The sequence below is a fragment of the Siphateles boraxobius genome, unplaced genomic scaffold (genome assembly GCF_051911475.1).
Source record: "Siphateles boraxobius isolate OS27281-9 unplaced genomic scaffold, OSU_SipBor_1 24, whole genome shotgun sequence".
Taxonomy (NCBI): Eukaryota; Metazoa; Chordata; class Actinopteri; order Cypriniformes; family Leuciscidae; genus Siphateles; species Siphateles boraxobius.
This window is the reverse complement of record NW_027508855.1, coordinates 17,857,428-17,881,698: the sequence shown is the minus strand read 5'-3', so window position 1 is coordinate 17,881,698 and position 24,271 is coordinate 17,857,428. Positions and strand designations below refer to the sequence as shown.

Sequence of the window (24,271 nt, the reverse complement as noted above, 5' to 3'; positions counted from 1 at the left end):
GAATTTGTGATAGCATGCTGGCTAAGGGCTGGTTAACACAGACTGCATTTTTGCTGTTAAAAACGCAAGACACAGAACAGTGGAATCAGAGCCAGAGAGAAGAAAAGGTTTAGAGGTGTGCTTTTTAAAAGCTGAACTTATTTAAAATTGAGCGGAAGGTTATTAATTAAAACGTTTTATTCATTTATGTATTCAAGTAAATCATCTTTATTGCAGTAATGAGTGAAAGTAGTGAAACAGTGGCCTTCATGAACAAACATTAAATATATTTTTAAGTTAAGTTATATATTTTAAGTTTGAAAACGTTCTTATTAAAGTTTATTTATGTATTTAATACATGTGTATTGCTGTAATAAATAACAGTGGCCTGTATGAGCAAACATTAAATATAAAAAAATGTAAAAAGTAAAAAAAGTATTTATTTATTTAACATGCTTATGTGTTCGTGTGGCATATATGAGTAAACATTAAATATAGTTTATATATTTTTAAAGTTTATAAAATAGGTTTTGCTTATTTAATTTAAGGTTTCAATACGATCCATCTTTAAGTTTCCTGTAAGGATTTATTGCGTTTCTGAAAGCTTTCTTTAGCTTTGCTTCACCAGTGGAGCTGAATGAGAAGATACATGACATTCTGTGGTTTAGCTTTTGGCACCCAGAGTGACTAGAGTGAAATCTGGGCCGCTGATCAGATAAGAATCACAACTCTCTCCCGCCTCCGTTTGCACCGTCTCTCTCTTTTCCAGGAAGTCAACAGTGTTTCATCATGTGTTTGGTGAAAAGGGAACCTATAACAGAAGAACTGTCTATGGTTAGAATAGACACTCTGAGCGCACAAAAGACTCAAGTAGCTAATGTGACAATTAAAAATATTTGTGTGTAGGTGTGTGTAGGTGTGTGTGTTTGTTTGTGGTTCAGGCAAGCCCTACATTATGGGGACAAAATGTCCTCACATATAACAATATCTGAATTCCTTGTCATTGTGGCCACATTTTTGGTCCCCATTAGAAAAAATCATAAATCATGATGTCTATGGAAAGTCCCCATAAAACATGAAAATCCATCTCTCTCTCTGTGTGTGTGTGTGTGTGTGTGTGTGTGTGTGTGTGTGTGTGTGTGTATTCATTCTCCTGTGTGTCTCCAAGTACTTAATGTACTTTCAACACCTTTTTAACAGCTTCTGCCTCACCTGAAACAAGAAACAAGTTCAAGTGAGCAGAATAAACCTGAACACTGTCTGCTAAAAGCCCTGGGGATCATTACAAGGAGAATATTGGGCAACCCTGAGCAACAATATTTGTTATTTCGCAATTACGTTCAACAACAACCTGATGATTTTGATGGTGGTATCAGGTGATTCTACTTTGCATTTAATAGAAATAAAGATTTAGTCCATTTTAGTCCAATGTAAAACTGCTGTAATGTAAGACTCATGTTCTCTTATCCCGGCTTGCTTAATGTGCAGAGGAAAAAATAAGTTGGTTGTTGGATGATTTCCCTGATAAGTTTAATTGCTGAGGATCTTTAGTTGTTTTTTTTAATTTTTGATTATTAAGCAGACACTTTTATCCAAAGCAAATATATGTTATCTTATTTAATAAATTTTTTGAAAAAGCTCTCTAAAACACTGAATATGAAGTTAAAAAAATTACATCGAAATCTATAAAGCTGTATCTAATATAAAAGACCGGACATTTACCTGACACTGTATTCTATGCAATATTTATAGATACTTTTGTATGTAAAGTTTACAGGTAACAGTCGATTGTTATTTTAACTAATTTGTTCAAGTATCTGACACAAATGGTCGTTAAAAAAAAAAAAAAAAAAAGGTCAGATATTCAGTAAAAAAAAAAAAAAAAAAGCAAATTTCTGACCCTGAAGTAAAGGCAGTGATAGGTGGAGGGGTGAATGTGGGGTTAGGAAGTCATTTTGATAGAGTATGCCATTGTAAAGTGTTTGAGGGACCTATACAAGCACACAGCGGGTCAGGGGCATTTTGGGAAATGACAAAAGAGGGATGTCTGAATTAGGAGCGAGAAACTGGCCCTTAGATTTGGAGTTTCCATGGCAACACTGTTTGGGAACGACCGGCACGACCGGGAAACATCTGCTTGTGTCTGCTCTTTTTTCAGGTTTTGTTGAATGTAGACAAGAACCAATTAATAGTAGTTTCATATCAGAATTTTCTTTCTCTGTGCAACAGCAAGTGTATAGATTTTTCCCTGCATGCGAATCAATAAAGGGAGGTTAAAGTAAGGTAAGAGACAGACTTTGACTGTTGTAGGACAGGCGATATATGGGAAGTGTGACATCATTGAAGAGTGTGTGTTTATGTTTAAAGCGCAACACATGACTTCAGACGAACGCCAACTAATTTTCTAGTGTAATTGATGCATGTAGTGCATCGGGCCAGGAGTCATGCATTTCATCATCAGTGTGATCGACTGATTCCTCTGGCAGTCTCAATCACCACAACAAAAACGAAAAATTACACTCATTTTTTAAATAAAATATGAAAAAAATATATATATTTTAATTGTATATATATTTTTTTTTTATTGTATATATATATATATATATATATATATATATATATATATATTACTATCATATTTTTATATAAACCACAATAAAACAAAAACAATAAATATTTCAATAAAATATTTTTATATTTTAAAAAATCTTAAATTTCTCATTTTAAAAATGTTTAAAAATATATAAAACATTAAACAAATATTATATTAAATTATTATTATATATTTTGTTTTATATAATTAAATATTTTATGTTGGCATTCATGAACCACCACAAAGAAAAAATATGAAAAAGTTCATTACAATAATAAATAATATGTATTATATTCAATATTATTCCTCATTTTCATTACATTTTTAAGAATGATATATGATAAGTATAGTTTCACATTTCTTTATCGTACGTCAGGTGAAAATCATAAATCTGATGTCTTATCAATAAGGTCTGTAGCACAAACAGTGTTAGACGAAGTACGTACATAAGTAATTACATCACTTTCTTCATTTACTCTCCATCCCTTCCAAGTAGACCTTTAAACCTGTCTACCTCTCTGTTGCATTACACCCCTCTATCTCAGACCGGTGAGACAGGGTGGGGGTTCCCAGGGGAGAGGGCTGTATTTGGGGCAGGTGATGCGATCCGTTCTCTTCTCTACCCTCCAGAGAACAGAGACAGTGGGAACGCAGGGAGTTGTGGGCCGGCTTTGTGAGGCTATGGCATTGTGCAACGGGGTTCCCAGGATCAAACTTCAATCGTAACCTCCCCATGCTGCTGCACTGTTGTTATGCTGCACTCGCAGGACAAGGAGGCCTAAGTACATTCTCTCTGAATAGAAGGAGGGAAACCAAGGGCCGTACTCACCGAAACACTGCTTCTGGACCGGCGGTCACGCTAATGCACTAACTGAATTAAATAAACATGGCTGATCCCAAGTCTGAATACTAGGGTATGCTGTCGATATGATCTCTTAATGAGTCAGTGATTTGTTTGCTCAGTTTATTGTCTGTCAGATATCTGGTGCTTATGCATCCACATCTGTTTGTGCTTAAACAAGTGCCATATGAAAAACAATTCACACACAACTCGTTATTATGACTGACTATTATCAAAATGTTAGATTACAAGTCATCAAAATAATTAAATAACAATCGAATTATGAGAATGATGTTGTGAACATAAAATTTTAAACAATTGGAAACTGCCTTATATATGAGCTTTGTCAAGATTCCAGCACTGCAACTGGACATTTTCTTGAATAAACGTGATGAGGTGCATCCTGGGATGCTTTTTTTTAACTATTCAAGGAGCAACATGATTGACACTTGTTGGCTGCTTTCTGGAACAAATCATCAATTTCTTCTATTTATTGTTATTATTTAAAGTTATAAGCTTTCTAACGAATTTCATACACAGTTGGTCAACAAAGCTAATTCCAAACATTTTCAAGATCAGAGAAACAAATTCAGTCAAGTGCGTCCAAACTTTGGGCAAAAAGATCATAGTGTTGTACATTTGAAGTTATATTGTGTAACTTGTAGACTTTTGGTTGTGTCTGCGGAACTGAATATGGTTCTTTCTCATAACTAAGAAAAAGAGAAATTGTCCTCCTTCTTATCAAACATTTACTAGCTAAAGTTTAGATGGAAAGTATCACTAGCTGAAGACATTACTGTATCTTTACCCGTTAATAGAAACGGTACTTTCATGAAAATAAATTCCAGCACAGCTACAACAACCATAATGAAATGATCTTCACAATAAATGATGCTTCACAATGAACTGTTAGAGAGCCATGGCCATTTATCTGATCAGTAAAACACCTTACTCACCTGATGAGTAATAAACACACCATCATCTCCGTGTCGCTTTTACAACATTTCATATCCCTCAGTTCTCAACATCTCTGAAAAGCCAAGCCAATGTTGATTCTTGTTTTATTACGAGCTCTGTCTCGCTCTCTTTCACCCAGCAGACTCTCCTCTGTTTGGCCTATATGAGGTATTTTAACGGTTGATTCCTCGGAGGTTGGAGATGTAGCTGCTTAATGTCAACCTTTCTCGGTCGTGTTAACTAACCTAACCTAGCCACTGTAATGGAGTGTAAATATAAATGATTGCATATGGGGACAGCGCCATCTATGGGGCGAGTGATGGCATTTAGAGAGGTGAGAGCTCGTGAGAATTGCTGTGGGTATCCTTAGTTGCACATTCTTAGAGGTCTGGGAATTATCAGTTTAAAGTGTTCAAAAAAACACATAAATAACTGCTTCGCTGGGAATGTACATTACAATGAACATGTTATGAATCTCTTGATGCGTGTTTAACATCGAATGTGCTCTTTCAACTTTGTATTGCAAGGCCCAATCGTAATTTCTTTGTGTGTTATCTTGTGTTTTATGTTGGACTTATTTATTCCCTCTTCTTCGATCTCATTGTTTCCATATAATGGAAATAATTATATGGAAGGCCCAGGCAAGACTATCACGCCAGTCCCACACTATTTACTGTTTACAGATTATGACGAGTCATGACGAGATGTAGCCTATGTACGGGATTTCCCGCGAAAACCATCCAGACAGGGCTAAACACTTATAATAGGCTTACTATATGCCTAATTTATTCATATATTCAGAATCAGAGTGTTTCGTTAAAATACTCAGATGTATGTAGGCCTAAAGGTTATGGCCAGGGATTTGCTGACAATATTAGCCTAAGCATTGAATCAGGGTATTATTGTTAACTAAAACCAAAGCTAAAACTATTGAAAAACATGTTTTATAATTTAATAAAGCTGAATTAAAATATAAATATTAGAAGAAAAACTTAAACTAAATGAAAATGAGAACTGTTGCCTTTGACAGCTAAGTTAAAGCATGAAAAGTAGGCTAAGTAGAAATTAATAAAAACTAAAACTGAAATAAAAATACATGAAACCTAAATGTAAGTAACATTCCATAAAATACTAATAAAACTAATACAAATAACACAAGTAAAATTACTAAAAACTTAAAGAAAATGTATAGGCCTATTGAAAGTTAGGCCTACTAACTGGAACTAACTGGAAATAAATAAAAACTAAAAATGGACTAAAACTGAAATAACGTTAATTCAAAGTATTATTAAAAGCTATATAAAACTAAAACAAAACTGCACTGAACAATTTGCATGCAAATTAATTTAGAACGGCTGGACATGTTTAGCTTAATAATGTCTAAAACAGGGCAAAATAACTGAAGTAAAGCAATCGTCTGGCTGGGTTTGTGGTGGTTATTGTGTGGTTTGTTCTACACTTTGTGATCAGTTCATCTGGAGCCAAGGGAAGAATCAGGATCAGTTTGCCACAGCTTTTGTGCACTGCATGTTTTAGGTTTCTCTCTCTAACAAGAGTGCAATAGCGGCTGCCTTCACTTTTAAATGATGTGGTTTGACGTGTTTAATAAGCCAAGATTAACAATAGCAGTTTATAATGGAGAGAATATAAAAGGCTGCTGGTGTAACAATAGCACTTTATGGATCTTCTCAGGCATCTGATTTCTTTGTCATTCATCAGAGTACAGCATGAGACGGCCTGAAATCCAGCCGTGGGAAGGACAAAACTAACTACAACAGTGAATGATTTACAAAGTCACTGTAGAGTTTGAACATGAAACAAATTACTTTTAAAATAAAAACAGACATGCACGACAACTAAATTTATTTGTGCACGTTCAATTGGGACAAAAGCAAAATGCTAAAAGTCGCCCCCTGGTGGACATAGCAGGCATTCGCGTCCAAACTTTAGTGAGGAAATGCACAAATTTATTTAGCACAAATATCGCCGCCTAGTGGACAAACAGCAGAAAAATATCTCGACTGAATTATCACAGTTGTGGTCTAAATGCTTTTGCTAAAATGCTTGAAATCAATCGAAAATCAGCCAACAAATGTTCATCATACGTTTTCATCCTAGTGATTAAAAAAAACATTATATTATCTTATAAAGAATATATTCTCTACACACACATATATATACTAAAATTAATAAATTAAAAACACTTATAAAATAAAATAAAAATAAAAATATATGTTTTTATTCTATTAAACATTGTGGTTATTCATGAGTGGCAATAATAATTAAATATAATTTGTGTTTAAAAAACTATATATATATATATATATATATATATGCTATAATGTATAATATATTTATAATATATCTTTTATTTAATTTATATCTTTCAAAAAAGTTTTATGAATTAAAATATGATAATATATAAATTAAGAAATTAAAGTCATATATATATATATATATATATATATATATATATATTAAACATGTTTGTGCATTGTAGTGTATAGTCTCTCTCTCTCTCTCTCTCTCTATATATATATATATATATATAGAGAGAGAGAGAGAGAGAGAGAGAGAGAGAGAGAGAGAGAGAGAGAGAGAGAGAGAGAGAGAGAGAGAGAGAGAGAAGATAAGAGTTTTCGTTTGCGTCACATTTTTGGTCATTATTTCTAATTTGTAAATTCACTATAATTCTATAATAATGAGAGAAAATAAACTGCAAATCAGATGAAAATGGAAACCAATAAACTGCTGATAATAATATGATGACTTTGCCATACACACCGTAATCCAGTGAGCTTAAAGGGTTTAAGATCAGAGGCGCAGAGGCTTTAGCATCCACACACCTGTTAACTGAGACTCTCTCCTTCCCGCTTGTGTGGACTGAACCTCCAGTATGAGCATGAGCGTTCAGGACTGGTTCCGGTCTGCTGATGTGCTGGTCTCTCTGCTGCTCGACTCTCTGGGAAACACAGACTATATGGAGGACTGGGATCTGTGTCTGAGATTACTGGAGAATCTGAGTTTGGATCTGATCGGTCAGGTGCAGTGTTTGCTGGAGGACCGAGTGGTGTGTGCTGATTTCCTGGGCTCGCTGTGGGCAGATGATCTCTCGGCCTGGGCTTTTCTCAACATATAGACCTTCATGAAACTTTTAAACAAAGCAACGGAGAACAATGAGAGGATTTCAATACAGCAAAGCGTTCTGACGGACTCTTCTCTGATATCATCATATTTTGCTCAAATTCATTCACAAATAGGGCCTAAAAGTCAAAGATTTAAAGAAAAGTTTGCACTTGGTTCATGTAGACTATTTATTGGCATCTGACAATCATTTCTTTGATTAAGTTATTAAAACTAAAATTTACATCACAAAATTACGTACAAAACGTAATTTAATGTAAACACGGTCATATGAAATATAAATATTCGGAGGAATGTTTAGTTGCACAGTGTTTTCATATTGCTAAAATCTAAAAATGTATTTTACAAAATTGTATATAAACCTGTGGGAAAAACTACATTTCCCACAATACATCACGATAACCGGAAGCGCATCACTGCTCAGTTACGTGACACGTCAAGAGGTTCTTCTGTACACAAATATCACGGACAGCTTAATTTCTATCACGAGATGTGATCATTCGGCCTCATCGGACCTACACTCTTCCTTCATATATTCTCCAGTCAGTCTGGTTAACTCGTAAGTTTCTGTCCATGTCTTTCTATAGTGTTTTATTCACGGTCAGAGAATGAGTTGTAACGGAAAAGTCCTTCCGTAGCTGTGACAGAATAGAAGCGTTTTGACTTTGTTCTATTAATTACGCAATGATTGACGTGTCATGAAATACATTTAGCGACCGGTAATTTTAGGTATTCAACCGTAACGAAATATTTTCAAACACGATATTACAACGGTTGTAAATTCAATAGTTTAGCATCAGTTTCACTTGGGTTTCTGATACTTTCAATTTTCACCTTTATTTTCTTCGTATTCGTGTTTAGTTAATAATTTAGTGTAAACATTGACTATTTAATTAAAAGAATTAAACGTCTTTGAATTATAATTTTTATTGTTTACACATCATTTTAATAATCCATGTTTACTGTTAATCGATTTAACAGTAACGTTAATACTTTTTTTGTTCCATTGCTTAAATGTGTGAGAGTGTGTATATATAAGTAATGGAAAATTAAATTTACATAATAAAATGACAAATTATTTGAAATAATTGATTTTTATTTTATAATTTTAATTAACTTTATATTTTATTTTATAATATAATATACTAATATATACAATGATATATTTCATTTGCTAAAAAGAAAAATAATGAATTTTTGTAACTATATATATATATATATATATATATATATATATATATATATATATATATATATATATATAATGCATTATTATACATTTTAAAATGCAATATATAATTTTATTTTTATTTGGGGGTAAAAATATTTCCTGTAAATTTCTTTGCAAGAATCACCCAGTCTGTTTTATTGATAGACACATTCCAGCCGTTATGGCTTTGATTACAATGTTACTAATGTCAATATTAGATGTACATTATGAATCTTGATAAAGTTGCTCTATCTAAACAGTGGTTGTGTTGATGGCGTGTCTTGTGCCAGTCTGAGGGGTCACATGTGAGAGAGAGAGAGAGAGAGAGAGAGCAGTCGGGATGAGTGGCGTGGCGCTCGCGTTGGAGGTGGTGGTGGTGTTCTTCCTCGCACTCTTCTTGCTGCACCGCTATGGAGACTTTCACAAGCAGCATCGGATGGTCCTGTTCGCCACCCTCCTCGCCTGGTTCCTGTGCTTCCTCATCGTCTTCATCCTCCCACTGGACGTCAGCACGGTGAGACCTCCTGCAAGCAGTTACAGAGCATACTACAGTAGTCAACATTTGAAGTGGATCAAAACCTTTCATCAAAGTTATACAAGAATTACAACAATACCCGTTCTTGTCTTAGGAGAACTTTGATGAACTTTTTTGATCCACTTCAAATGTTGACTACTGTAGTTAGAAGTGGTGTGGTTTAGTAGTTGGAGACTGAAAGGTTGCAGGTCCATAAACATAAGAAGTTTTCTTAGTATGGATAAAGTGTGAGCTAAATGCAGTCATGGGAAATTCAGAAATGTAAAAAAAAAAAAATGCTTTTTTTGTGCAATCTTTATAAAATTTTATTTTAAATGATTATGCAATATAACTGGACATTTAATGGAAAGTATAGAAAATGATGTAAACTCTCTTTACAACTCTGTAAATGACAAATTCATGAGTAGAGCTAGACTTGAGACTGATGTTTACATTTATAATTAAAGCGTTTAACATATGCTGTTATCTAGAGCCATTTACAAAACATGTTTTAGTGTATGCATGACTGATATGATCAACAGATGGCAAGCATGCGATACAGGACATATCCTCCGGGGAAAAGAGGCTCTAAGAAAACACAAATAAAACATAAATCTGTTGTTTTATTCTCAACCCTGATGATGTTTTGTTTCCTTGTGCATCTGCAGACCATATACAACCAGTGTGAGATTGATATTGTCCACTTGGGGCCGAGCAACATGCAACGTGATAATTCCTCCAACGCTTCGGTATTTCCGACACAAAGGTAAAGAGGCTCGCTTTGGTCTAATGAATAGCTCTAGGAAGAAATAAAGCCTTGCAATTTGTTTAAACACTGTTCTACAAATAGTGCTAAGACTTTTATGTTTAGTTAACACTGAATATGGTTATATATTAACTTTATCCACATCACCCCACCTTCTCCTGATTATAGGGTCGCTAAGTCTTGCCATAAGCCTTGGAGTTACATCCCAGATGGGATTCTTCCCGTGTTTTGGAGGGTGGTGTACTGGACGTCACAGTTCCTGACATGGTGCGAGAGAAATTGTCATTCCTGTGTTTCTTCACAATAAAGAGTAGGGTTCTGAAATAAACATCTTTTCAAGACAGATCTACTATGAGATCTAATATTGGTAAATGTTTTTAGCTGCAATGCAATATTTTTATTCAATTTAATGTTTTGGCGCTTGCTATGTGAACACACAAATTTGATTCAGATTTTTTGGGGGAAATATATATTAAATAAAAAAAAATTAAATTGTATTTTTCATAAGAATAAATGTAAAAATGTATAACTTTTTTCAAGTTTATTTTTTACAACAATAATTTGCCAAGTGTCTTCTTTAAAAAGAGACCAAATTAAAGTATGTGCTCCAAAGCATTAAAGATTTATGACCGTTTAAGTTAGATATTTTATTTTCAGATCTATGCTCAAGAAGTGAATAAATGGATTAAAACTACTACATATATATAATTTCGTACCATAAAATTCCCTAAAAATACTAAATATTAAATTAAAAAACATTATTGAACTAAAATATAGTACAATCATTTCATTGAAATAAAAAAATAAATTCTGTAATTTTTGACAGATATGGACATTACATCTAATAATCTCAGCAGTAAAATCCCACTCACTTGAAGCATAGCAAATCATGCAGTTGAATATACAACTTAATATATGCAATACTTGTATATATTTAAATATTCTGCAATAAACATATTGCAAAAAAAAAAATCATTTTTATTAAAATATTTTAATGACTACAGTCATTAATTTGGTATTATACTAATACTTATATATATATATATATATATATATTTTTTTTTTTGCAATGTTTCATGGAATGAGTACTTCATACCAACAAAAACACAAATGGGGAAAATACTTCTGGAGCCAAGGCAGCTGAAAAAATTGGGTTGCGGACGGTCCATATAACAACACTATTGACAGACCAGTAACATTAGTGACGTTAAATTTTCTAATTACAAATTCAGTGTCAGATTTTGCTCTTACTAAAGTGTAAATTATTTGTAAAAAAATTCTAACATCTTGTTCCCGTGTGCGCAGGCTCTTGATTCCCTTCATGCAGTCGTATGCACGTTCAGGAGGTTTCTCCATCTCAGGGAAAATAAAAACAGCCCTGATAGAAAACGCCATTTATTACGGCACATACCTGCTCATCTTCTGCTCCTTGCTCATCTACGTCGCCGTCACTCCGAAGTGGCACCTCTCCTGGTTAGTGTTACGCCCTCTTCTGTCCCCTTCAGCCAATCACAATACTCGTTCATTTCTAGACCAATGCACATCTCATTCCCTAGCTGACATATGTAACCTGTACATATTTGTAAAGGTCTGACTTGCGGACGATTGGCATTACCGCCGCCAACACCTGGGGGTTGTTCCTGCTGGTGTTGTTGCTGGGATACGGCCTGGTGGAAATCCCTCGCTCCTATTGGAGGGCATCGTGGCACGGACAGCTGCTGGCAAAGACGTACTTTAAAGCAGCAAAACTGATGACGGAAAAAGCAGACGCCGAAGAAAACCTGGAAGATGTTATGGAGGTGGGGGATTGTCATTTCTTTGATCAAAGTTCATGCATTATCTTTTATAAAAATAAATGCATACTTAAATGTCCACTCTTTTACAGGATGTCAGAACGGTTAATGAAACAATCAAGTACAACCATCCTCTACGCAAATGCATTGACACTATTCTGAGAAAGGTAAGTTTCATATAATCTTCATCCTACTGATTGTGCATGTGTAAATATATGATGGTTTCCAAATGACAGACTATACACTATGCACTTATGCACTCAACCAAGTAGTGAATTAATTTTATAAGGTTATTTTATCATTCAACATCTGAATCTGATGCCCCTCCCCCTCCGCTACATAATGAAAGCGGAGTTGCATTGAAGTGTCCAACATTACACACTTTTTTTTTTCCGGTTTATTAAGTGCTTCATCCGGGTATTTAAAGTGCACTTTTTCTATTCGGAATTTTTTAGTGAAAACTCTACTTACACTAATTATACTACAAAACGTAATTGAATAGTGCACAAGTACGCAAATTGGGACGCACCTATGGAGTATTAATACCCTCACATCTTTCTCAGTGTCCTGTAGAATACCAGGAAAAGATGGGCAGAAACATGGACGATTATGAGGACTTTGATGACAAAGGAAACCCTTATCCTAGTAAAAATAGTTTAGTCAAACTACATAAAAAGGTAATGTAAACACTGCAGCTATATAGAATATTAATATAAAGCAAATTCACTGACATTTATTATTTATAAATAATATAAATATTATTTAAACAATTTTAAATATAACTTTAAAAACAAATATTACAATTTTAAGAATAAATGCATTTAAAATTAAAATAGTCAATTTAAGATGTATTATTGTTTTATTTACAAGTGAAATTATAAATATAATTATGTAAATATTTTGTATTATATAAATGTATTTATATTCAAATATATATGATGATTGAGACTTATGTATTGTATTAATATCTCCTGTCAGGTGATCTATGCTGTTCAGAGGCATAACCGCACACAAGTTCAGTGGCAGATTCTATTGGACGAGGCTTTTCACTTAGAGGACGTGGCCAAAAACGAGACAAGCTCCACCCACCAGTTCATTCACAGCTTCCCCTCTGCAGAAGCGCCTGGATGGATCAGCAAGTACCTGTACACGCCCACCGTGGGTGAGGAAACCTGTGAACACATTCTCTCACTTTTGTAGTCAAAAACACCTTTCTGGTCTTACTACAATAACACCTTTATGAGAGATACAGAGATCTGTAATCCTTCAACAGAGCAAAGACTCATTCACAATGAGAATGCCTATAAAAAGACTGTAAAACAATGCATTCCTGGCAGACAATGCAGCAGACATGCTTTGGGTCGTTTCTGAGTTTCTCTTATGATTTTAGAAGTCCTCAGGACGACTTCTGAGCTGTACTAGGTTTAGGAGATACTTTTAACGTTACAATGCTTTGTGAATTAGTCTTAAATGAAAAATGTACCTAAAATTAGGAGCGACACGCCCCTAAATTTCCACATTAGGAATAACTTTTAGCCTTAAGATTTTTTGTGAAGATGCCCCTGGTCTAAAATATACATCTTACTAGCTTTATCACCGTTTAATCGATGCCTACAACTGTGTTTGCTCATCATTTCTTCAACGCAAGCTTTACCTATGTGGTTTCTGCAGCTCGATATTTTAGGATTTTTCATAAAACCAGACTGTTCCACAAACATTGCAATCTTGCTAAACTTGTTTACGTGGAACAGTCTGGTTTTATGAAAAATCCTAAAATCCTAATATAGAGCGTCAGAAACCACCCAGGTAAAGATTGCTTTGATGAAACAGATAAGCGGATTTTTCGTAAAACTAGACTTCCACAAAAAGAAGTTTAGCAAGATTCCAATGTTTGGGGAACAGTTTTTTTTTTGCCAAATACCAATGGAAATATCAATAGTTTTCTTATCAAATGTCAAGCCGCTTTGAAAAGACTCTGTATAGTATGCATGTTTGGAATGGTTGGTTCGTTTCAGCACACATGACTATTGTCCACCTACCCGTGACCAGCACAAAGAGAAATTCTGGGTGTTGAAATGCGGTAGCTAAGTTGTTGTCAAAGGCTCGGATCCCTCTGTCAATGGACGTCTATGGGATTTTTGCCTGTTTTGTAATCCAAGTCTGATCGCTTACACCTGAACACCTTTCATCAATAAGCCGCACAATTTGAGATGTCATTCATGTCAGAGCGCACACATTGCACAGTAAAGTTTTATATTTAGGGTTAAGGATTTGTTTAAATCGCTAACCTTAAGTAATGAATGCTATTATAAGCTATGATATTGAGTCAAAGGAGCAATTTGTGTAGGTAATAACCTCATGCATGTCTCTTTGTCCTGTAGAGTGGTACTGGGAGTGTGTTTTCCGGCGCTGGTGTTATCGCGTGCTGGCTGTGCTTTTATGCCTGTTCTCTGCAGCCGTGGTCTGGTCTGAATGCACCTTCTTCAGCACACAGCCCGTTCTGTCTCTCTTCGCTGTCTTCATCCAGCTAGCAGAGAGAGACTACAACTACGTTTACATAGAGGTGAGGAAGCACAATTACACATTTAATGGAGAAGGCTGCATACAGCCAATCAGCGTACTGTCGCCAGCATGGCTGAGAGATGTAGCTGGGGTGCGAAATGAACTTTTTGCCACTTGCATGAAAATGTATTGGCCATTAAACCATATTTTGCATTATTTTTATTAAAAATGTTTTTTGAGCCTATGACAATTTGATTATTTAGCTGTTTTCCATTGCACACTAACAATATAGAGGAATGTTTACTGTAAGAAACACTTATATTGAATTACATTTTAGGCATCCTAGATGTTTTTTTGATGCTAAATTTATCCTTCAAGGTAAAACAGAGGATGAGCCTATTTTTACTTGAACTTGGTGGTAGGCCTGTTGCGATTATTAATTAATCGTCTCATCATGAGCAATTATATGTACAACAATTTTCCAGTTTAATTTTCAATCACATTTTGCCATCCAAATTTAAGGGCTTAGATAAATTCCATCAAATGCATGACATTGTGCCTCCTTTTCTGGTGTGATAAGGAGAAGCAGCAGAGACATAATCTGGCAAGGAGTAAAGTATAAATGTACATATATAAAAAACAATGTTATATGTACACAAAGATAATCAAATGTCTACCTATTACAAAATGAAGGCTTGTGGGTTTAATCAGATTGCATTATATTATATTAAATGAAATTATGAATAATTATATAAGTATTATTAATTTGTTTACAGTAAATCAAATAAGCCTATTTTATTATTAATAATAAAATCGACAGTTCCTTGATTCTGATTGGTTGAGCCGCATTCTAAGCCGTTGTAAATTACTATACAAACACACCTATGACCACATTACATCAGTTTTACTGCGCCACTGCGTCTGTGTTGCTTGGCAAACATTCTGTTTCTGAAGAAGTATATTGGTTGGCGGGAGAATAATAGTTTTTATCAGTAGCATTACATTTTTGTTTCTGTGTACATTTTATGAAATAACCATTCCGCATCGTGCCTAACAACGCCCATTACCTGTTCTTACTTCAGTGTAAACCACTGCTTCTTAGTGCTTTTTGCTTCTTTTTTTTTATTATTATATATACGACTCCTGGTAAAAAAAAAAAAAAACATATTTGGTTTACACTGTAGGTGACATGAACAGAACAGAATGAAATTGTTAATCACAATTATTTGTAAGACAATTAATCGTCAGCACAAAATTCATGATCGTGACAGGTCTACGTGGTGCTTTGCAGGTAATCATTTTACTTTTAAGTCAAAATAAAATGGTGTTTGCATAATGTCACATTAAAAGTGAACCAACAAGACTTTAGGTGAAAAGGGGTTGGTGAGGTTGAAAAAAAACTACAACCTGTGCATTGTTATTTTGTGTTTGTCCTCTAGATGGCGTGTTTTGTCACCATATTCTTCTTGTGTTACTGCGTGTACTCCACTGTGTTCCGGATCCGAGTCTTTAACTATTATTACCTGGCCCCTCACCACCAGACGGACGCCTACAGCCTGCAGTTCAGCGGCATGTACGGAACACCATGTGACTCTTACAAAAACCATCTCGGGTTGTTTTGATCTGTTGCTGTATCAGTATTCAGCATTTCATTCTGATTGATGTGCAGGTTGTTTTGTCGTTTGACGCCTCCGCTGTGTCTAAACTTTCTGGGTGTGATTCACATGGACTCCACCATCTCCCATCAGCAGAGACAGCAGACAGCGTACAATTCAGTGAGTCACACACCACTCTCATGCAAAAATACAATCACACATCTATATAACTAGCATGTAAGACTTTAATTGGCTGGATTATATAACTATAATAATAATAATGGAGATGGAGAATAATAAACTTTTATGCAAAGTATATCTTCATGACATGATAGATTTATTTAAATGTATGCATGTAACAATAATTGGTAATCAACAACAATATTTATTTACTTTATTTTACTAAATTTAAATTAAACTTTAATTTACAAAAAATGCAATGACTGCTTCTATGAACACTTTTTTTGATGATGTAAAAAAAAAACCATCATGAACTGGAATTCTCAAACCACTATTATTACTACTGACTGTTAAGTCAGAGACGCTATTAAAATATCTTTGTCTTGAAAATCTAATGTCTATATGAAAACTAATTGGCATACATTATATAAAGCATATTCAAATCACAGCATTCATTTGCGATTAACTTGAGATCAATAATAATGAATATTGTTTTTTTCATGCATTTCAATCCTGTCGCTGCAAACAATTTATTGAAAAGACAAAAGACGAAGTCGCCATATTGCATTTTTAGCCAAGAATCATATGGTTATATACCACGTATGATGAAAAATATGATTATTTGCTAAAAATGCAATATGGCGACTTTGTTAGCACTTTTTATTGATGCAAACAAAATACAGAATTTATGTTTTTAATTGGAATTCAGAGACACCATTGAAACATCTTTGTCTAATATGTCTTTAGGAAAACTAATTTGCCATATAATAAGCATATTAAACTCACAGCATTAATGATGTTGCTTAATTTTATGTCATATTTTATATCATGTAGTACAGTACGCTCAGTGTATCACCCAGCCGCATTGATACTTATGGCCACATCACTCCAAAATCTCTCTCTCTATGATAGATAATGGGATCCATGCAGGTCCTGTCATTCATCGCAAATGGATTTTATATTTATTATCCTATGCTCATTGTTTTGCTCTGCATTGCAACTTACTTCAGGTAAGATGTAACAAATATTTATCTTTGAAATATTACAGAGAATGTTGTTGTTGGAAGGCTGTTAGCTCTTTGTTTTTCCTCTTGTTCATTCTAGTCTGGGCACACGCTGTCTGAATTTGCTGGGCTTCCAGCAGTTTATGGGTGAGAATGATCTGACCTCTGACCTGGTGGACGAGGGGAGAGAACTCATCCGGAGAGGTACGATTGACCAAATTCAAATCTGGTCCAAATCTATGTTAGTCCAAACCTAATTGATAAAATAGTTTAGCAGATATAAACATATTACATTTATTTTTTATTATTATTTTATGTAATCACAACAGTCCCAAGAAGGACTGGAGGATATTGCTAGATTCTATGTATCAATATTGTATTCAAAGTATATTTCCAATCAGAAAATAAATCAAATAAATCAGGTTTGTTTTTTCAATCAATCAAAAATCCAATCTGACTTTTTTCAATCTGAATAGAATTTACATTTTATGGTTTTAAATTGTACCTATTGCAATTAGAATGAATTCTAATATATATATACACACACACACTACCATTCAAAAGGTCAGTAAAATTAATACTTTTATTCAGCAAGGATGCGTTAAATTGCTCAAAAGGGATAGTGAAGACATTAATAATGTTATATGTAAAAAAAATGTTTTTAAAAATGCTGTTCTTTTGTACTTTCTATTTATCACAGAATCATGAATAAAAAATGAATCCAAGTTTCCACAAAAATATTAAGCAGCACAACTGTTTTCAAAATTAATCATAATAAAATTAGTATGACTTCTGAAGTATCATGTGACTCTAAAGACTGAAGCAATGATGCTGAAAATTCAGCTTTGATCACAGGAAAAAATAGCAAGGAATAAATATATTAAAATAACAGTTATTTTAAAAAGTAATAATATTTCAAAATGTTCTGTTTTTACTGTATTATTGATCAAATATGCAATCTCTGTGAACATAAAACTTCTTTCAAAAACATAAAAAAAATCTTGCCGACCCCAAACTTTAACAATAGTGTATAGACCTTATGCACGAGAGAAACGAGGGCGCCGCCATCTTTAGAATATTGTCTTTGAACTTCCGTTTTTGCGGTCGCTCTGTATATTTCTATGGCATCGCTGTCCAGGAGTAATTAGCTGGTGAAGTTGATTTACTTATTGTAGAGTTAACGAAAGTTATCATGAGCATTGTAATGTTTATCATAAACATATAAATGTCTTAACAAATGGACCTTGGAATGTTTTTAAACGAGCCGTTCATTCATAACTACGCAAGATCACTGTGAAAAATACAAACCGGAAGTCAAAAGACAACAAGCTCAGCGCTGAAAAGGAGCTTGGCTACATAAGGTCTATATAAATACAAAATAACGATAATATATTTATAAATTATATCAAATATAAAAAATGTCATTTTATAATTTCATTGTTTTTAAAACGTTGCTCTTGTTGTCAGAAAAAAGAAAACGGCAGAGAACAGAGGATGGCGAAACCAGACGGAGAGTGAGTTTGATTCTGCCTAAACTGCCTCACAATTAATGATGAGTATAGATTACTGTACTGTACCTGTCTGAACCCCGTTCATCACGTCTCTGTGTGTCAGGAATGGAGGGAACGCTACAGTGATCAGAGGGAGAGATATGGCGGGAGGAGCAGAAGTGCGTACTCGGAGCTGAAGGAGACGGACGGCTCCAGCACAGACACTGGCAGAGGTGAGGACAGATCCACGCTGTTAGTCTTACTGATAATACACTTGCTTTGAGTTCTTGGTCAGATGTGATGAAGAGCATCGTGTGTGTGTGTGTATGTGTGCGTGTGCGTGTGCGTGTGCGTGTGCGTGTGCGTGTGTGTGTGTGTGTGTGTGTGTGTGTGTGTGTGTGTGTGTGCAGCTCAGTCTCGTAGAGATCGAAACGACAAGGCTGAATTACTACAAGACGTTGAACCGTTGGATTACACTGGAGAAGAACAGCTGGAAACGGATAACAGGAGGTCTGTATTACTACATTATATCTCATAACATAAACATACTTTCAGTCATGGAAACTAATAACATGAATATTGTTTTTCTTATGCATTTTTATGCTTTCGCTCAGAACACTTTTTTTTAAGGACTAAATGTTATGTTTAGTTATATATTTATGTTATATATTTAAGGATTATTGAATATTTATTTTGTTCTTTATTCATATAACACTTCTTACCCATGTAAAAGAGAAAGTAAATTTATATATACACTGAACAAAATTTGAACGGAACACTTTTGTTTTTGCCTCCATTTTTCATGAGCTGAACTCAAAGATCTAAGACTTTTTCTATGTACACAAAAGGCCTATTTCTCTCAAATATTGTTCACAAATCTGTCTAAATCTGTGTTAGTGAGCACTTCTCCTTTGCCGAGATAATCCATCCACCTCACAGGTGTGGCATATCAAGATGCTGATTAGACAGCATGATTATTGCACAGGTGTGCCTTAGGCTAGCCACAATAAAAGGCCACTCTAAAATGTGCAGTTTTACTGTATTTGGGGGTCCGAAAACCAGTCAGTATCTAGTGTGACCACCATTTGCCTCACACAGTGCAACACATCTCCTTCGCATAGAGTTGATCAAGTTGTTGGTTGTGGCCTGTGGAATGTTGGTCTACTCCTCTTCAATGGCTCTGCAAAGTTGCTGGATATATGCAGGACCTGGAACACGCTGTCGTATACGCCGATCCAGACCATCCCAAACATGCTCAATGGGTGACATGTCCGGTGATGGTCGTGGATGAATGGCACAACAATGGACATCAGGATCGTCACGGTATCTCTTGTGCATTCAAAATGCCATCAAAAAAATGCACCTGTGTTCGTTGACCATAATATACGCCTGCCCATACCATAACCTCACCGCCACCATGGGCCACTCGATCCACAACGTTGACATCAGCAAACCGCTCACCCACATGACGCCATACGCGCTGTCTGCCATCTGCCCTGTACAGTGAAAACCGTGATTCATCCGTGAAGAGAACACCTCTCCAAAGTGCCATCGAATGTGAGCATTTGCCTACTCAAGCCGGTTACGACAACAAACTGCAGTCAGGCCGAAACCCCGATGAGGACGCCGAGCATTCAGATGAGCTTCCCTGAGCCGGTTTCTGACAGTTTGTGCAGAAATTCTTTGGTTATGCAAACCGATTGTTGCAGCAGCTGTCCGGCTGGCTGGTCTCAGACGATCTTGGAGGTGAAGATGCTGGATGTGGAGGTCCTGGGCTGGTGTGGTTACACTTGGTCTGTGGTTGTGAGGCTGGTTGGATGTACTGCCAAATTCTCTGAAACGCCTTTCGAGACGGCTTATGGTAGAGAAATGAACATTCAATTCACGGGCAACAGCTCTGGTGGACATTCCTGCAGTCAGCATGCCAATTGCACGCTCCCTCAAAACTTGTGGCATTGTGCTGTGTGATAAAACTGCACATTTTAGAGTGGCCTTTTATTGTGGCCAGCCTAAGGCACACCTGTGCAATAATCATGCTGTCTAATCTGCATCTTGATATGCCACACCTGTGAGGTGGATGGATTATCAAAGGAGAAGTGCTCACTAACAGATTAAGACCGATTTGTGAACAATATTTGAGAGAAATAGGCCTTTTGTACATAGAAAATGTCTTAGATCTTTGAGTTCAGCTCATGAAAAATGGGGGCAAAATCAAAAGTGTTGCGTTTATAATATTGTTCAGTGTGTGTGTGTGTGTGTGTGTGTGTGTGTGTGTGTATATATATATATATATATATATATATATATATATATATATATATATTAGTGCTGTGCGTTAAACGCGTTATTAACGGCGTTAACGCAAACACATTTTAACGGCGTCAATTTTTTTTATCGCGAGATTAACGGTCTTTTTGCCCTAGCAAACTTGTATTTTTTTCACATTCTGTTGCAACAACTAGTAACGTTAGAAAAACTACAACATCACACCGGATAGCTAGACCGGAAACAAAACAACAGCCACGCCGCACGTAGGCTACTTGTTTGGGCTTGCGCGCCGGCCAAAGAGTAGTAGGCTAACGTTACGTTTTGAGTGGATGGCGCGAGCGCTATACGCCGATCTAGAGACGTGCACGCTCAACGCAATAGAGTGCGGCGCGGGACTAGATTTGATGGCCGAGTGCGAGGGTGGGCTCGAGCGGTAATGCACTCACTCTGTGTGCGGATACGGGAGCATAAAACGATTCGCGGGACTCCCGCAAACTAGAAATATCTATGAATAAAACATAAAAACTAATACATTTTTATTCATATGTTGCAGAAAAGCAACAAGAACAACTAAAACAAAATAGAAACGATTTACAGGCCAGAGTTTCTTTTTATAACATGTTTGCAGCGTTGAGGGATGTAGCCAATCACAGACATATGTGTTGATTTCTTGAACGCAATGGCCAATCAGAAGCATTTAAAATAGACTCCCCTCACCGCTCAAAGCAGACTTTTTGTTCAGTGCTGAATTCTGTATGCTGGCAAATCCTCAAATTATAACAAACAAACTGTATATATTATGGAAGATGCATTGTGCAGTCAGCTTCATTGATAATAACAGATGTGTGAGATTGCGATGAACTGATGTCAGCTTTTTAGGAATTATTAAGGGAGCGCACTTTGCTCGCATTCAGTCATGCCAAACCATGCACTCAGTAGCCTGCTTGCTTTTATGTTATAACAGTGGTTTGTGTGTTAATGCTTTAATAACAAATAATTTATCAGGAGCATTTATGCTGATGTGTATGGTGGCGACACGTAGGCGAAAGTATTTGGAGGTAGCCTACAAAAAAAGAGTCTATTTGCGGGCGGGAGCGGGACAAAAATGTTGCGGGCGGGAGAAAGTAACATAGAAAGTAGTTGAGAACGTCAGTTATAACGACCCACCCACATATTAAAAAAATGGAAGGGTTTAAATCGGGCTCGGGCTCATAATTACAGTTTATGTGTCGGGCCGGGCCGGGCTCGGACACAATGCGCACGGGCTCGGGTCGGGCTTGATTTTTTGGGCCCGATCTAAGCTCTACAATGGATGACTTCAGACAGAAACACATGGATACCACAGCTAAGAACAAACTTACTGCTGATCCACTTTTCCATGTTGATAAGAGCATTAAAATTAGAAAAAATAATGAGACAAATAGAAATCAAGGGACATTTAGAATAGATAAAAATGTGCGATTAATCGCGAGTTAACTATGGCATTAATGCGATTAATCGCGATTAAATATTTTAATCGTTTGACAGCACTAATATATATATATAATACTTATGTTTAATATTAAATACAATAATTATTTAATATTAAATAATATTTTAATATTAAACCTTCAGTGATTTTGATTTGATTTACATTACTCAATGACAATTTTACATACAGTGATTTGAAAATAATGAACATTCCAAGCTATTTATCATAAGAGCCAATGGTATTTATCGCACACAATGACACATTTCAAGTATAAGATATAAGAAGAAACTATTGGGACATTAGGCATTTTGAAGGTTTTCACTGAAGAACATGTAGTTCTCTCGTTGTTAATGAATGTCATCATCTCTCTGTAGGTACGCTGGAGGACATTACCTCGCGACCTCTGCATCTCGTAGCCGCATCTTTGATGATGTATGAGAACAAGGAGAACATTGAAGGGAAACTGTTTGCACTTTTTAATCTTCGCACTCTTCCTGAAGTGTCCAGTGAGAGACTGCAGCTTTAACGCTTCTGTGTGTCTCTTTTGTATGCGTTTTCTGTGTGTGTGTTTGTGTGTGTGTGTGTATGTGTGTTGCTCTTACCTCCCATTGTCCCTTTACTTTCAGATTAAGCCAAAATAGCAAACCCCACATACTGTACACAACTGTAGTGCACTGAAGGTACAGCATCTTCACAGCAGTGACGGTTGGTTTTCATGCAGAGGAACCTTAATATGTGGCTGAAAAGGGAATAAAATATCACGTTAGTTTTCTATAGAATCCAAATTTGAAGTTTAAAGATTTTATTTAAAGAATACAGTTTATTTAAGGTCACCCAGATGCATGAAGGTCCCACTGTGTCCTAATCTACACTTCTTACTCTGAACTTTCACCCTCAGGATGAGAACTTGTTCGACCAGTAAATCACCTACAGGAAACACTTCTGTCTTTTGTTTGAGTATTTTCATTCATTATTTAAACAGATAACACTTTAAAGTTACAGAAGAAAATATGAAGAAAATGTCTCATTTTGGTTATTCAACTCATGTTTTGTACTGTACACTTAAAATCTCTTTGATCAAAAAGTGAATGCATATAACATGAATGCTGTTTTACTTTTTCAATTACAGTCTATTTATTATAAATGTCTCTGAATTAATATTAAATTACTGCTCAGAGCTACTGAAATTTTGAAGGACAATTTGTGCTTTTTTTTTTGGATGACACAAATATGTAGAGCAGCTATGTTTTATTTTCTTTCTTTTATTTGTTCTTGTTTGTTTGAATTTCCTCAATACCTCAAATAAATATTCCTGAGATTTTAATTACATTTCTGTACAATTTTGTATAACTGAATGAGAAAAAACATCTTGATATTTTAATGCTGCTCAATGGCAGATGAGTGCTTTTAAAGAACAACAAAAATGGCAATCTATGGTCTCATCATGCAGCTCGCACCCATAATTTAGAGAGTTAGAGCTAAAAATAGTTTTTTTCTTGCCATTTCTGTTTTTTTGCTGTCTCTGACATTAAAAATCTCAAGTGCTTTACAGTGTTGTGTGAACGCCTACTTAAAGTCCCTTAACCACAATTTTTAGACATATTTAGACAACTGGATGTGTTTCTGTACATGTTCTACTATGAGCTGAACAAAACATAATTCATAAAATTAAAGTAGACTGTATTTATTGCCATGCTAGTGATTAACAGAAAAATATTTCTTGGTAAATCAAAGCATATGTGAAGCATTTTGGGTGAATTCGCAAAATATAGCATTGTACAATAAATTACAGAAAATTTCCTCTTGGAAAAATGAAGGTAGCCTAAATCAGTAATTAAAAGCAAGACAAACACTGGCAAAATAATCGGGGTATAGATAAAGGTAGAGTATAAACAATATATTAAAAGATTATTCAAATAAAATCTTTATAAGTAGAAACAGAAGATTATTTCTAAGTGTATCTG

At 35.3% G+C, this 24,271-nt stretch overlaps 1 protein-coding gene across 2 annotated transcripts; it reads left to right on the top strand.

Annotated features, from left to right (window-relative positions):
- The first annotated feature begins 7,186 nt into the window (after nucleotides 1–7,186).
- On the top strand, nucleotides 7,187–23,631 carry lmbrd2a (LMBR1 domain containing 2a). Of its 2 annotated transcripts, none has more exons than XM_077241757.1 (18): nucleotides 7,187–8,073; nucleotides 8,985–9,238; nucleotides 9,907–10,004; nucleotides 10,173–10,271; nucleotides 11,310–11,477; nucleotides 11,593–11,803; nucleotides 11,890–11,964; nucleotides 12,361–12,474; nucleotides 12,776–12,959; nucleotides 14,179–14,360; nucleotides 15,739–15,872; nucleotides 15,969–16,074; nucleotides 16,987–17,084; nucleotides 17,179–17,282; nucleotides 18,546–18,592; nucleotides 18,693–18,801; nucleotides 18,979–19,078; nucleotides 22,682–23,631. In XM_077241757.1, the coding sequence occupies exons 2-18, from the start codon at nucleotides 9,065–9,067 to the stop codon at nucleotides 22,743–22,745; spliced, it is 2,067 nt and encodes a 688-aa protein (XP_077097872.1). In that variant the 5' UTR covers nucleotides 7,187–8,073; nucleotides 8,985–9,064; the 3' UTR covers nucleotides 22,746–23,631. The 2 variants fall into 2 exon arrangements, with proteins under 2 accessions (XP_077097872.1, XP_077097873.1); XM_077241758.1 differs by having other exon boundaries at nucleotides 7,207–8,073; nucleotides 9,015–9,238.
- Nucleotides 23,632–24,271: the final 640 nt, after the last annotated feature.

Excerpts from the sequence above, each read along its gene's own strand:
- lmbrd2a (XM_077241757.1), top strand. The coding sequence starts at position 9,065 with ATGAGTGGCGTGGCGCTCGCGTTGGAGGTGGTGGTGGTGTTCTTCCTC. Across the intron at positions 11,478-11,592 it reads CCGAAGTGGCACCTCTCCTG|GTCTGACTTGCGGACGATTG; the intron begins GTTAGTGTTACG and ends ATATTTGTAAAG. Across the intron at positions 12,475-12,775 it reads TAGTCAAACTACATAAAAAG|GTGATCTATGCTGTTCAGAG; the intron begins GTAATGTAAACA and ends ATCTCCTGTCAG.